The sequence below is a fragment of the Bubalus bubalis genome, chromosome 2, assembly GCF_019923935.1.
Source record: "Bubalus bubalis isolate 160015118507 breed Murrah chromosome 2, NDDB_SH_1, whole genome shotgun sequence".
Classification (NCBI taxonomy): domain Eukaryota; kingdom Metazoa; phylum Chordata; class Mammalia; order Artiodactyla; family Bovidae; genus Bubalus; species Bubalus bubalis.
In genome coordinates this window covers 169,740,104-169,756,115 of record NC_059158.1, presented here as the reverse complement: position 1 = coordinate 169,756,115, position 16,012 = coordinate 169,740,104, and the positions used below count along the sequence as shown (strand labels likewise).

Genomic DNA, 16,012 nt, shown 5'->3' with positions numbered 1-16,012 from the left:
TTGGTCTTAAATATCTGATTTCCATAACATGTATATCTCAAGGATGTTGACTTTTTATTTATATAGTAAATGTTGAGCAGGCATATTCATATAAATATTGGCTCAAATACAAAATTTGAAGCAACAGTCCATTATCTAAATCATAGTTTTGTTTTTTTTTTAATATTAGCCCCTCATTCATTAGATTTCTTTGGCAGTTCCGTTTTATTTTCTATACTCCTTAAATCTTCCATCCTTTTCTGAACTTTCTTCTTGTTGCAATGGGCTGTTTTAAATCTCTTGGCTACTGATGTTGCTTCCATGTGTTTGAAATAGAGGTTTTTCTCTGGAGCTATTGCATTTTCCTTCCAACATTTCCTGATGTCCATCATTGGAGGTTCATATGGCTTGAAATAAACTATTCCAAATAAGAAATATCACCATCTTCATCATTCTCTCTGCACCTTTTGGTTAACATTATCAAATAACCTTTCATTTTCTACTCTTCAAGTAGGACTGAAAATCCAGATGTACTAGTTCATCAGCATCCAGTTAGGACTTACATATTATCCCTCTGTTATAGTAACTTACTGACCTATCAGTGGCTTCAGAGACATTACTATTATTATTTTTATTACCTATGTTTCAATATTCCACCAAACTGCGCTTCACTTGTTCCATATAGAGTTCTTCACTGTTTGGAGTTTGAATGTATCCAGGAAGGTAGTTGAACCCAAGAATGTTAAATTTTGTTTTCCAACATTCTTGCTTTTGCCACCATAACTAATTTGGTTTGCATATTCTGCCAGAGGAATTTTCAGAATCATTTGCCTTAAGGGATGACTGATAGGCTGACCAAAGTTCTCAAGGGTTATACTGATAAAAAGAGAAGCTTTCCGAAAAGCTCTCTAAAATAATTACTTTTAGAACTGGTAACAGTATTCAGGGACAGGAGATAGAGTTTAAAGCTTTCTATGTAATGTGTGTCTGTATGTATGTGTAAAGAGAAAGAGGATGGAGGGAGAGGCAGAGGAGAAAATAGGGTGAATGAGAATCTTGGTCCATTTTTAGAATGGTTCTTGGAAGGATGAAATATATTCTGGCTGAGTCTCAGTTTCAGATGATCCAAGGCCATTTCTACCGTGTGGTATAAAGCATCTTTCTACCAGCATTCTCAGAACTTCCCTGCGTTCTGGAAATTCAGTGCAGAGCTTCATTTTACACCTGTCTGCTGTAGCTTTGGGTCACTGACTTCCATATTTTTATACAGAAAAATCATTTCATATTTTGCCATATCTGAGTTTGGGATCACTTCCAAAGGTACTTATATTTTTATATGTATATTGAATGTACAGTGTTTCTTATCTGGGATGCAGCTTAAAATCTGAAACTAAATTCATGCAATATTCAGGCTTTCTGTGATCAGCATCATGTTTCCAAGCCAGTTTTGATTCAAAATTTTAAAAAGTTATACATTAATGCCCCTGTACGATGCAGTGTAGCCAGAACCATAAACTAGCTAACATCTAGCTTTGATCAACACATTGGAAGGTCGGGCTTGCATTGGTTGGCATCATGGCTCTAAATTTGATATTTGGATGATTTTTAAAATATTTGGATGAATATAAAGATGACTTCTAATTTTATAAGGAGTTGGTAGGTCAGGTGGTATGCAATAAGTTTACTCCTTAGGATTCAAGTTTTATTTTTATATTTTAAAAAATATCTTGCATGTGATATTGGAAATACTGAGAACTAGTCAGGCTTGGGACATTTCAAATGCCCTGAGTTCAAAAATCATTGCTAAGTAATTGCTGTTTTCTAAAGCTGTTTTAAATTTAGGACTTAAGGACACTGACGGGTCTAATCTGACTCTAATTCCATATGCTAGCATAGCACCTTCAACTTTTCAAGTGCTTTTATGCAAGCCCTTACTCGAGGAAGCCTAACATGGGGCTTAAGAGCACAGCTGTGGTTACAGACCTTAGTTTGAACCTTGCTTTTCCTACTTACTGAGTGTCCCTGAGGGACTAGTTCCCTAATATCAAGTCTCTAGGCCTTCTTCTAGAAAAGTGGATAATCAGTTCAGTTCAGTTGCTCAGATGTGCCTGACTCTTTGCGACCCCATAATGGTAGACCCTAATTGAGTTAGTGGTTGTGATAAATAAAAGATAGATACCAACTGCTTAGCATAGTGTCTGATATATAATAAGAACTCAGAAAAAAAAAGAACTCAGTATTTGCTATTACTGTTAACACCAGAATTTGTCTCTTTCTCTCTGCTAACACAACGATAACTACTTGATATATACAGCTGTAGTCTCTTCTATAATCTCATTCTTAACAAATGAGGATGCTAAGACATGCAAGAACTAGTTATTTGATTGTGCCAATATGGTTTATCAATCAGAATTTGATTTATTGAATTGCAAATAGTAGACACCCAATAATCATGATTTAATTAATGTAGCTTTAAACTAAGTTTTGAAGCCAGTGTAAATCCTCCAAATTTGTCCTTTTTTTCAATATTTTTTGGGTACTAGGTCCCTTGTGTATTGATATAAATTATAGAGTCACCTTGTTGATTTATTTAAAAAAAGCCATCTGAGATTTTGATTGGTAATTGCAGTGAATCAATTTGCATATTAATAATATCAAGCCTTCCAATTCATGAACATGGTCACACACAAGTAAGATTCAAGCTTTGGCTTCCCAGCTCTGAATTCTTTGTGTCATGAAAAAGTCGGAGATGAGGATGCCAGCAGGGTCAGGTTCTAGTGAGGGCTCTCTTCCTCGTTTGCAGATGGCTGCCTCCTTGCTATGTCCTCACATGGCAGAGAAAACTCTGGTGTGTCTTCCTCTTCTTCTTGTTGTTGAGTCAGTCAGTCATGTCCGACTCTTTGTGACCCCATGGACTGCAGCATGCCAGGCTTCCCTGGCCATCACCAACTCCCAGAGCTTGCTCAAACTCATGTCCGTTGAGTCGGTGATGCCATCCAATCATCTCATCCTCTGTCATCCCCTTCTCCTCTCACCTTCAATCTTACCCAGCATCAGGGTCTTTTCCAGTAAGTCAGTTCTTCACATTAGGTGGCCAAAGTATGGGAGTTTCAGCTTTAGCATCCATCCTTCCAATGAATATTCTGGACTGATTTCCTTTAGGATTGACTGGTTGGCTCTCCTTGCAGTCCAAGGGACTCTCAAGAGTCTTCTCCAACACCACAGTTCAAAAGCATCAATTCTTCGGCCCTCAGCTTTCTTTATAGTCCAACTCTCACATCCATACATAACTGCTGGAAAAACCATAGCTTTGACTAGATGGATATTTGTTGACAAAGTAATGTCTCTGCCTTTTAATATGCTGTGTAGGTTGGTCATATCTTTTCTTCCAAGGAGCAAGGGTCTTTTAATTTCATGGCTGCAGTTCCATCTATAGTGATTTTGGAGCCCAAGAAAATAAAGTCTCCCACTGTTTCCATTGTTTCCCCATCTATTTGCTGTGAAGTGATGGGACTGGATCCCATGATCTTGGTTTTGTGAATGTTGAGTTTTGAGTCAACTTTTTCACTTTCCTCTTTCACTTTCATCAAGAGGCTCTTTAGTTCTTCTCTGCTTTCTACCATAAGGGTGATTACACCTTCTTCTTGTTACAGGGCCCCTAATCCCATCATGGGGGCTCCACCCTTATCTAATCCTAATGATTTTCCAAGGCCCCACCTCCTCATGTCATCACATTGTGGGGATAAGGCTTCATTATATTAATTTTGAGGGGACCTAAACATTTGGCCTATAACAAATGGCATTTTGAAAATTGGCTCAGCACTTAATCTGTGAATCAGTTCCTTTTCTAACGTTCATTGGATTTCTCAGGTGGCACTAATGGTAAAGAACTCGCCTGCCAATATAGGAGACATAAGAGAGGATCCTGGGTTGGGAAGATCCCCTGGAGGAGGAAATGGCAACCCTCTCCAGTATTCTTGCCTGGACAATCCCATGGTAAGGGGAGCCTGGTGGGCCACAGTCCATGAGGTCGCAAAGAGTCAGACATGACTGAAGCAACTTAGCATGTAGTGTTCATTAATGATCTTGTAAGCCAGGAAAATTATTCCATAATTGCCCTAAATCACATACATTTCCATAAAGTGTATTGAGATACAGCTTGAAATCATTTTTGCTTTGTCATCATCCTTTATAACAGAATGACATTTTAGATTACATTATCTTTCTTTCAGACTAGGATAATACGTTAAAAGGATCTTCTGTCTTCAATATTTCCTGAGGTATATTAAGATTCTCTGAAAGTATAAAACATTATGCATTCTCATCTTGTTTTTATATTTTCTTGAATTGGTAAGAAAAAGGGAAAGAAATTATTATTTATTTATAATAATAAAATGAAGGATTCCTGATTCAATAGCAGTGAATCTTTTAGATACTCAATTCAACAAACATTTATTGATCCTTTCTTTAGTTAAATTTTCTTCTAGTACATAATCAATTCCTCCTTTTTTGAAAAAGATTTTTTTCAATGTGGACAATTTAAAGTCTTTACTGAATTTTTTACAATATTGCTTCTGTTTTATGTTTTGGTTTTCTGACCAAGAAGCACATGGGATTATATCTCCCTGACCAGGGATCGAACTGGCACCCTCTGTATTGGAAGGCCAAGTCTTAACCACTGGGCCACCAGGGAAGTCCCTCAATTGTCTTTTAAGTCTTTTTACATAAAGCAAACAAAACAAAGGCCTCCCTCTGGCTTACATTCCTATTTAGATCCTGTTTAGATACAGTGCTGTGTCTCCTGTTCCTTTGTCAATCAGCTTTTGCGGCATAACAAACCACCTCAAAACTTAGTGGTTAAGACAATTATTTATTTAGCTCATGATGATTGTGGGGTTGGCAGTTTGGGCTGGATTTCAGAGGGCCACAGGCTGGCTAACTGGTCTAGGGTGGCTTCACTGGGCTGGATGCTTTGCTCCATGGGGTCTCCTGTCCTCTAGTGGGGTAGTCTGGGCCAGCCCACCTGGCTTTTAGACAGGTTTCAGTGACATTTCAGGCAACTCTCCTTTCGATGTTCACTTTTCTGATGTTTTCTCATAGCTCAGTTGGTTAAGTATCCACTTGCAATGCAGGAGACCCCGGTTCGATTCCTGGGTTAGGAAGATCCCCTGGAGAAAGGATAGGCTACCCACTCCAGTATTCTTGGGCATTTCTTGTGGCTCAACTGGTAAAGAATCCACCTGCAGTATGGGATTCAATCTGGGTTCGATCCCTGGGTTGGGAAGATCCCTGGAGTACGGAAAGGCTACTCACTCCAGTATTCTGGCCTGGAGAATTCCATGGACTATATAGTCCATGAGGTCACAAAGAGTCAGACACGACTGAGTGACTTTCACTTTCACTTTCTTTTCTTAAAATTTATCCATCTGTTTGTCTATCCATCCATCTGTCCCTCTGCCTGTCTTTTCTTCCCCTGGGAATCATAAGCTTCCTCTGGGAATCTCTTCCTGTATTTTCCATTGCAGTTGGTAACAATCCACATTGTTCTCCAGTCTGGAAAACCTAGGAATCACATAATTTTGTGGATTTTGTCATCACCTGACACATCCACAATTGAGCATCATTTCCACTCTTGCCCAGCCACTTCATTCTTTTCTGGAGCTGAGCATATTGGACACTTCTGACCTGGGCGGGGCTCATCTTCTGGTGTCATATCTTGTTGCCTGTTCATGGGTTCTCGTGACAAGAATACTGGAGAGGTTTGTCATTCCTTCCTCCAGTGGACCACGTTTTGTCAGAATTCTTCACTATAACCTGTGCATCTTGGGTGGCCCTGCATGGCACGACTCATAGCTTCATTGCATTATGCAAGCCCCTTTGGCATGACAAGGTTATGATCCATGAAGGGGATTATAATTTTAGCTGCTTGTTATTGAACACTACTTATCAGTCATCATACCAAATGTTTGTGTAGGTTTTTGCATTTAAGCTTCATAAAAACCATATGCTATAGGCATTGCTGTCTCCATTGCATGAAACAGATGAGGGTGATTAAGTCCTTGCTCACAGTCCCAGTTTAGTGGGCAGAGATGGTTTTTGAATCCAATTTCTTTTGACTCCAAAGCCTGTGCTTAACATTTTGTCAGATTGAGAAACCACATATACAGGACCCATAGAAATGACTTATCAACATTGTAAAATAGTAAGGGTTCACACAAGAATCTGGATTTCAAATACTCCTTGAAAATTCAGAAGGTATGGTAAATGGTCTAACATTCCAATGGCAGCGGTTGGCTTCAGGGGGATCGTGGCCACCCTGTTTGGAAGGCCATGCCTTCTGTAGTCAGCCACTGTCCCTGCCATTCCCCACTGCTTTATAACTGGCCCACTTCCTTCATCAACATAGTCTGCTCGACTCCTGCTGGCATTTGAATTTTTGACTATTGTTGCATTGTGTCCTTAGGCCCTGCCCACCCTTCAGTTCTTCCACCATCAATTGGTCTCTGGCTTGACAGTGTTATGTTATTGTAAAATCTTTGTCTAGTCTGTCTCACTAGCTTGGTAGACTTGAACAGGATGCTTCACATTTCTGGGTCACCATTTTCTCTTTTTTAAAATAAGGCTATTAATAGTTCTTGCATCATGCAATTCCCCAGGGTTAAGTGAACTACTGCATGTGAAGGCTTAGAAGTGTCTGGTACATCTCAGCCACGAGTGGATGTCAGTTGTGACTGTTATTTTGACCATTTTTCATTCATTCATTCAGCACTGGAATGGAAACTGTTCTAGAAATTTTGCTATTATCATTTTAGAACCCATAACAACTTGATGAAGAAAATAATTTCAGCCTTGTTTTTGGGGTGAGGTAGAAAATGAGAGAGGTCAGGACTGCCCTTGTTGTTGAATTTTCCATATGATGCGTATTTAAGTATATTCTTTTCGTTCAGAATAAAATGGAATGTATCTCACGAAGAATGGAGTTACATTCCACTTTTGGCTGCAGAGGTGCTCTTTGGAGAATTCAAGTGTTATCAATACCGATCATGTGGTACACTTTTAGTATGATATTTAAAATTTAAAAGCTATAGGGAAGTTTGTAAAATGTTGAATAGCAATGGAAGTTTTTTGAATTTTCTATTTCTGTAGAGAAAAATTTCAAGTTGATACTGCCAATTTATGAGTGATGGTTTAAAGTGTGGAAACTAATTTTGTTTGGTTTATATATTCACTGTGTCCTTAACAACAAAGGTTGCCAATATTGCTGAGCGTTCTGTGTGAAGATGGTTAATATAAATTTAAATCTAGATAAGAAAAGTGAAATAGAATATTGAAATAAAAACTATATATGAGTAAAGTTATTTAAATTTGTTTCTAAAACTGAATAGTCTTCACTTTATTTCGAAACTGCTCTTAAAATATTAGAAGAATAGGTTTTACTCAAGTATTATTAAAGACCTACTTGGACATACAGACCTAGAGATTCACATATACATGTCTGTATAATTAAAAAATGTTTTTAATTGAAGTAGAGTTGATTTACAATGTTGTGTTATTTTCTGGTGTACAGAAAAGTGATTTAGTTGTATATTTTCGGATTCTATTTCGGTTCATTACAAGATATTTAATATGTTCCCTGTGCTATATAGTAGAAGGATATGTAATTTTTTTAATTGAGAAATACTGAAACACACAAAATAAAAATCATATTGCACAAGAAATGCATTTAAAATGAAAAAAAGTTAAAGCTTAATTGAAGTACAATTTACGTGTCATAAATTTCATTCATTTTTAAAGTACAATTCGGTGCTTTTTAGTAAATATACAGAGTTATGCAGCTATCACCGCAATCTGCAACCATTAGAACATTTACATCAGCCTCAATAGCCTCCCTTATGCCATCTTCTGTCAGCCCCTCTTCCCACCCCAGCCCCAGGCAACCACTCATCTACTTTATATAGAGATTTATTTTACCTGTAGATTTATTTTGTCTGGACATTCCTTATAAATGAGATTATACAACACATGGTGTTTTGTATCTAGCTTCTTAACGTATGTCCTTTAGGTTCATCCACATTGGCACAGGGCTTCCCAGGTGGCTCAGTGATAAAGAATCTGCCTGCCAATGCAGGAGACACAGGTTCGATCCCTGGAAGATCCCCTGGAGAAGGAAACGGCAACCCACTCCAGTATTCTTGCCTGGAAAATTCCATGGGCAGAGGAGCCTGGTGGACTGCAGTCCATGGGGTTGCAAAGAATCGGACACATCTGAGCATACACCCACCCCCATGCCTTCTCTCTTCCTCAGGCCAGCACCTGTACTTAGTTCTCCTTCAAAATCCTTTTATAGGACAAATGTTCTCCCCTTGAAGAAGCCAAGGGTCCAGCTTATTGGCTTTCCCAGGGTCACTTATTTATTTAAAAATCTTTTGTAACTTTTTATTTTGTATTGGGATAGGCTCCCCAGGTGGCACAGTGGTAAAGAATCAGCCTGCCAGTGCAGGAGACACAGGAGATGCAGGTTCCATTCCTGAGTCAGGAAGATCCCCTGGAGAAGGAAATGGCAATCCACTCCAGTATTCTTGCCTAGGAAATCCCATGGGCAGAGGAGCCTGGTAGGCTACAGTCCATGGGGTCGCAGAGTCAGACAGGACTTAGCGACTAAACAACAATGATGTTGGCGCATGCTTCAGAACATTTATTTCCTCTTTGTTGCATAATAGTGTTCCATTGTATGGATACACCCAGTTTGTTTTTCCATTGCAATGACCAAATTGTTAAAAATTATATATTCAAGAAACTGCTAACAGTGGGTTATTCTAGAGAAAGGAGTGAGGAACAAAGGAATAAAGATGGAAAATGATATTTTTCACATTTCCTGTTTTATATGAATTTAAGGTTTTAAATTCAGGATTATTCTTCATCTATTAAAACAAAGTAAGGAATATCTTCCTCCAGCAATGTGTATTAAATAAGAGATTAAATCTCTCTACTGATCCCAGTCCCAGCTTCCTAAAATCAATCAGCATTAATTTATTTTTGCCATCTTTCTACTTTGTACATACATAGATATACATATCAGGTTGGCCAGAAAAGTTCGTTCAGGTTTTCCATAGGGTGTTACCCATTAAATGAACTTTTCAGCCAACCCAATATATCTATTTCCCTGTATCTCGCTGCTGCTGCTGCTGCTGCTAAGTCGTATCAGCCGTGTTCAACTCTGTGCGACCCCATAGACGACCTCCCACCAGGCTCCTCTGTCCCTGGGATTCTCCAGGCAAGAACACTGGAGTGGGTTGCCATTGCCTTCTCCAATGCATGAAAGTGAAAAGTGAAAATGAAGTCGCTCAGTCATGTCCGACTCTTCGCGACCCCATGGACTGCAGCCTTCCAGGCTCCTCCGTCCATGGGATTTTCCAGGCAAGAGTACTGGAGTGGGTTGCCATTGCTACACCTAAGCAATCATACATTTTATATTTCCACCAAAATGGAAATACCTTTGTTACCAAAGCAAAGAAAACCCACCTGGTTGGGTGGTGCGGTATTCATCAGTTGACGATGAAGCAGAGTTCTGAACAGCAGCCTGAGTTTCTCGGTGATTAAGTGGAATGTGATGTTTCTTTTTACCCCTCTGCCCTTCTGCATCTTTCCGCAGGCTACCTGGGCTCCACCTGCGAGGAGAAGGTGGACCCATGCGCCTCGGCACCCTGCCAGAACAACGGGACCTGCTACGCCGATGGGCTGCACTTCGGCTGCAGCTGCAGCGCGGGCTTCACAGGCCCGGCGTGTGCGCAGCTCGTGGACTTCTGTGCGCTCAGCCCCTGCGCCCACGGCACGTGCCGCAGCGTGGGCACCAGCTACAAGTGCCTCTGTGACCCAGGTGGGTATCGTGGCCGGGCTGGGAAGCCCTCTCCTTCCTTCCCCAATCTTTAACTTTTCTTTTGCATCTGAGCACAGGTTGGCCCGCTGCAGGGGTTTGCTTGTCCATCCAAGTGGACCCCACTTGTGTGTGTGTGTGTGTGTATGTGTGTGTGTATGTGTGTGTTCATTCGCTTCAGTTGTGTCTGACTCTTTGCAGCCATATGGGCTGTAACCCACCAGGCTCCTCTGTCCATGGGATTCTCCAGGCAAGAATACTGGAGTGGGTCGCCCTGCCCTCTTCCAGGAGATCTTCCCAACCCAGGAATCCAGCCCTCATCTTTTAAGTCCCCTGCACTGGCAGGCAGATTCTTTACCACTAATGCTGCCTGAGAAGTATAACACTCTTTCTTTTTAGACTCCCTTTAGGCAGGCTTTGAAAAATACCCTTTCGTCTTTTCATGAGCATTCCACAGTCATTATAGAAAAAGAAGAAAATATAAGTCAGCAAAATGAAGAAAATGAAAACCAGGCTTAATCTTTTTGTTGTTGTTTAGCCCCTAAGTCATGTCCGACTCTTTTTGAGACCCCGTGGACTGATAATAGCTTAATTATTTTGGACAATTGACTATAGGTCACTTCAGAGCCTTTCCTGCATTATATATCTTTTATTACTGGGTTCTGAGGTTAATGGAATGTTTTTCATTTTCACATGCACACAAAGCAGAATGCAGTCCATTCAGCATTTTATCATCATTTAAAATTCTTACTTGGGGCACAGTTCATGTTAGAGGACTTTTTTGGCTTCCTGTGTAAACATTCACAAGTTCCATCATTTATTTTCCGGATGTCTTCTGCATTTGTATCACTGATTGTTGACTGTGAAAGTTTTGAGACTGAGAAGTCAGGGTAGTTACTAGTGAAAGTTTGTGTCCGCGCAGCTCTGAAAAGAACGCACACCGGCAGCTCTGTCTTTCCTCTGATTTACAGTCTCCCCACGTCTGCATCCTTGCACGAGCTGGCTCTTTAGAATGCTTCCCAGCCCAGTGATCCCTGCCCCACTTCTCTGGCCCATGTACATGGCCGACAAGTCCCCTGGTTGGCTCCACTCCTGGTTCTGCTACGCAGTGCCCTCTGCCTGGAGTGCCTGCTCCCCTGTCACCCCATCTCGCCTGCAAACTTCCCCTTCTGAGGTTGAATCAGCTTTCCTTCGAGTTCCCATAGTCACCCATAGTATCCCTTTCTTGGTATTTGAAGCTCTATATTAATTATCCTTGTATGTTTTTACTAACATATATATATGGAATCTATAGAGTGCTTCCCTGATGGGTAAAGAATCTGCTTGCAATGTAGGAGACACTGGATACTTGGGTTTGATACCTGGTTCAGGAAGATCCCCTGGAGTTAGGAAATGACAACCCTCTCCAGTATTCTTGCCTGGAAAATTCCATGGACAGAGAAGCCTGGTGAGCTACAGTCTGTGGGGTTGCTAAAGAGTCGGACACAACTGAGCAACTAAGTAGGCAGGCAGGCATATGTAGAATCTAGAAAAATGGTAGAGATGAACCTATTTCCAGGGCAGGAATAGAGACTTGGATGTAGAGAATGGACATGTAGACACAGCAAGGGACAGAAGAGTGGTAAGAGCTGCGAGCTTAGGATGGACATATATACACGTGTTTAGTTGTTAAGTTGAGTCTGACTCTGTGACCCCATGGACTGTAGCCCACCAGGCTTCTCTGTCTATGGGATTTCCTAGGCAAGAATACTGGGGTGGGTTGCTGGTTCCTTCTCCAGGGGATCTTCCTGACCCTGGGATCGAACCCGTCTGTGTCTCCTCCACTGGCAGACTGGTTCTGTACCACTGATCCACCATGGAAGTCCCATATACGCACTTCTATGTGTGAAATAGATAGCTGGTGGGAACCTGCTCTGCAGCACAGTTGGCTCAGTTTGGTGCTCTGTGATGACCTAGAGGAGTGGGATAGGGGAAGGGAGGTCCAAGAGGGAGGAGATATGTGCCTACTGGTAGCTGTAGGCACATATCTTCTCTTCACTGTATGGCAGAAACTAACACAACATTGTAAAGCAATTATACGCCAACAAAAAAGGCAAAAACCAAACCAAAACAAAGATTATCCTTGGATGTGTTTCTCTCCCCTCTTAGGGATGGGAGTAGAAGGAAGTGTGTTTTATTAGTATCTTTTGTCTAACAATAAGGTACAATTTAGTGAGCTTAGTCTTGCTCAGTCCTGAGCTGGGTGCTTTACGTCTCTGGTCCTTTTATTTCCCTCCCTGCTGGATGGATGTGGTGGAAGTGTGTTTCCACCAAGGTATGAAATGCCTTATTCCTGATTCAGTCACGTGTCGGTGGTCATTCACCCCCCCAGAGGCCGAGTCCCGGTTCCAGCCCAGGTGCCCCGGTTCCCCTGTGCTATGCCTGGTCTGGAACTTTCCAGGGGCACAGGTCCTACTCATCCATCACCTAAGGAGTGAGTGGGAAATACAATTGAACCTTTGAAGGGTATTTAAAAGCCTCTTTCATGTAGACTTCTACTTCTCTGGTTTTCTAAACAGTCATGGGATTGATGTTTTGCCAAGGGCCCCAATCCTCTAAAATGTAGAGGGAATGGACCTGGTTAGTCTGCCTGGTGAGTAGGATTTTCCAGACAAACAGAAGAGAGAGAGGGAGAGACAGAAAAAGAAACCCATTGCTCAATTTTAAGGAGCTGACTCATGCAGTTGTGAGGACTGGCAAGTTCAAAATGTGGTACAAGCTGGCAGGCTGTCAACTTAGGCAGGACTTCTATGTTACACTTTTGAGCTCAAATTCCTCCTGCCTCAGCAAACCTCAGTCTTTGCTCCTAAGACTTTCAACTGATTGGATGAAGCCCACCCACTTTCTGGGAGGGTAATGATTTACTCAAAGCCCACTGTTGTAAATACTCATTTTATCTAAAGAATACCTTCACGAGAACATCTAGCCTAATGTCTGACCAGACATTTGGGTCCTGTGGCTTAGCTGAGCTGACACGTGAAGTGAACTATCCCAGTAACATTTTTGGGGTTTTTCATAAACCTCATGGGCTTCCCCGGTGGTGCAGTGGTAAGGCATCCACCTGCAGTGCAGGAGATCCAGATTTGATCCTTGGGAAGTGGCAACCCACTCCAGTATTCTTGCCTCAGAAATCCCATGGACAGAGGCACCCGGCAGGCTACAGTCCATGGGGTTGCAGAGTCAGACACCACTTGGTGACTAAACACCAAAACAACGTGAGCCTCGTGGTGAAGGCATTTCTGTAGTCTACATATGACAGGGGACACTTTTCTGTGAGTATACTCGTCCTCCCCTATCAGAGCTGTGTGGGGTGGGAGCCGCTTCCCCTTGGGGGCCAGTGTTCTTCCGTGTGCCTGGCAGGCACGTGCCGTGGCACCTTCATGGTGAAGGAGGGGGTGTGCTGCGCAGTGCCCTTACCTGTTTGGAACGTGGGGCCCCGGGAGCGTTGGTGTTTGCAGATGAAGAAAGCTTCATCTGTCCTTCTCATGTCACGACTCAGGAGCCCACTGCTCCCAATGCTGTGGATGTCATGACACATGGGGTAGTGATAATTCCCCGGGCCAGGATCCAGAGAAGAACCTCAGAGCATCCTCCACACAAGTCTCCTGAGAGTCCCCGTTTCTTCCATGAGCTCCACGGAGAAAATCACATGTCACAGGACCAGAAGGCGGTTTTGTTTCTCCTCCCATTCTCCTCTGACTTCTGTTCTCAAACAGACTCACCTTACCCTCATATTTAGTTGGTGTATTTTGACAACTTGAAGTGAGGATGTAGTTATGTAGAAGTATCTGCTGCTTTTTAGTAATATCTGTCAACGTGTGTGTCAAGGCTTGCGTGCTAAGTCGTGTCCAACTCTTTGTGACCCCATGGACTGTAGCCCACCAGGCTCCTCTGCCCATGGGATTTCCTAGGCAAGAATACTGGAGTGGGTTGCCATTTCCTACTCCAGGGGATCTTTCCCAACCCAGGGATCGAACCCGGGTCTCCCATGTTGCAGGCAGACGCTTTACCGTCTGAGCCACCAGGGAAGCCCATGGTGGGAGGCTTACATGATCCTAAATAGAAAATATGCTTCCTGGTGTCTCTCTGTTCACACAAGGAGGAGTGGGAGAAAGGACTCATGAGACCCTCCACTTGTTGACTATCCCTGTAGGACTTTACAGGCCATTTCGGGGCCTGGGTTTCCCTTTTCACACATAACGTCTTAGATGCTCATCAGTTCAGCTGCAGTTGCAGCTGCAAATCCACAGACTGGACCTGGGACAAGTTACTGATCTCACCCTTCTAGCTTTTATTCTTTTTTTTTTTTTTTTTTTGGTTGTTGTCATTTACTTATTTATTTGGCTGCTTCAAGTCTTGGTTGCAGGATCTTTGATCTTCAGTGCTGCATGCAGGATCTTTAGTTGCAGCATGCAAACTCCTAGTTGCAGTATGTGGGATCTAGTTCCCAGGGATTGAGCCCGCGCCTCCTGTGTTATCAAAAGAGTGAGGGGTCCGGCTGCTTGCTGCTCAAAAGCCAATAAGCAGGCCAGGTTGGTGGGAAAGAAATTTGGCTTTATTTCAAATGTCAGCAATTGGTGGGGGAGTGGGTGGCAGATGTCTGTCCAAAGGTCGACCCCCCTACCACTGGCAGCCAGTGGGATAAGATCTTTTATAGACAAAGTGGGGGAATACTACATGTAGAAACAACAGCCAGCCCTGACAGTCATCTTCAGACTGGTCTTCGGTGCTCTGACCAGCGTCATCTTGGTTGTTTTAGGTACAGGTAATCCTCAGTTCCAGAGTCCGTTTGTTAACATTTCTTTGAAGCTAATTCTCTGAATTGTGGCAGCTCATGTTCTGGGTACAGTCTGGTCATCATGTAGTTAAATTCTCCACCTAGTGTTTCAGTATCTTTAAGACAGCTCACAGGATATGGCTCAGAATATTATCTACATCCCTTGAGAAAGAACTAAAGATCCTTGACTATGCTTAATGACTACGTTAGTATTATTCAGTCTCCTGTGACTGTTTCCCTTTGTTTCCCCATTTCTCACTTCTCTGATTAAATTTTTTCTTTGACTAAAATTTTCCACAGGCAGAGAACACTGAGGTGGGTGGGTAGGGCAAGGACCTGCTCCGTTTCACCTGCACTCGGAGCACAGAGTCTTAGCCACTGGACCACCAGGGATGTTCCTGTACTTAGACAGAAGGAGCTTCATTCCATGTCGTTCTGTTGACCATGATCTTCTGTTGTGTGTAAGGGTGTTAGATGAGAGACACAGAGCATGTTTCCTGGCAAGAGCAGTAAGGGCTATGCAGTTGCTTTCCATCCATGGAGATTCCAGCACTTTTCCTCAAGTCAAAAGGGTGAAGTGTCTCCTGTAAAGTTCCTCTTTTCCCAACTGCTATTCTCTGCCCAGCCTTCATTTGTGTCCATTTGTAGCCTTTCGCTTGATAAGGCCAATGCCTGGCCTCTAAGGAGCCTTGAAAAGCCTGAAGAAACAAGTGTCCTGTTTCTGGATGCCTGCACTCATTAGGCAGTCCTCCAGGATAGAGCCTTGGAGTTCAGTCAACGCTCTTGTCAAACTGGGGAGATGAAATTGCTTTTGGAGGGGTGGCTTCCTCAGATCATTAGGTGACATTGTGTAAAGTAAAAAAAGCATCTTAACATCTGGCAAGAATTTACATTTTAAGAGGTGAAAATGACAATTCTCTGAATGCTAAATTTCTAGTCTTAATCTTTCGGAGCATGTAATTGCTTTACCAATAGTTTGCATAATAGAAGAATCTCATGAGAGTAGGTGAAATTGGGTGTCAAGCTGAAGAGAGGCAAGGCTGATCCTCTTTGTAGAGAGCACGCAGACCCCGTTTCATAAAATGGAAGCAGATTGAAATCATGTCAGGTTGATAATTAGCTCCCATCTGACAAAATGCCATTTGGATATGACTGCAAATCAGATTTGCCAGGTGCTTTATTTTCAGACTTCATTTTTAGCTTATCAGGCTAGGGAGCTCTGATGGGATTTTAGTATTAAATAATAAAATGTCAGCAGTGAGCAATCATGGAAAAGTTATCTTTCAGGGACAGTGTTAAGTGATATAGGCCACGTGTTCTCTAAGAAAATCACAAATTGAAAT

General features: G+C 42.2%; 1 protein-coding gene across 1 annotated transcript in view; it reads left to right on the top strand.

Moving 5' to 3' along the window:
• DNER (delta/notch like EGF repeat containing) overlaps positions 1-16,012 on the top strand; it is a 383,862-nt gene that overhangs the window by 280,421 nt on the left and 87,429 nt on the right. Inside the window, exon 8 of the mRNA XM_006047101.3 lies at positions 9,632-9,856. Within this exon, the coding sequence (XP_006047163.2) occupies positions 9,632-9,856 (225 nt within the window). The remainder of the gene's footprint in view (positions 1-9,631; positions 9,857-16,012) is intronic.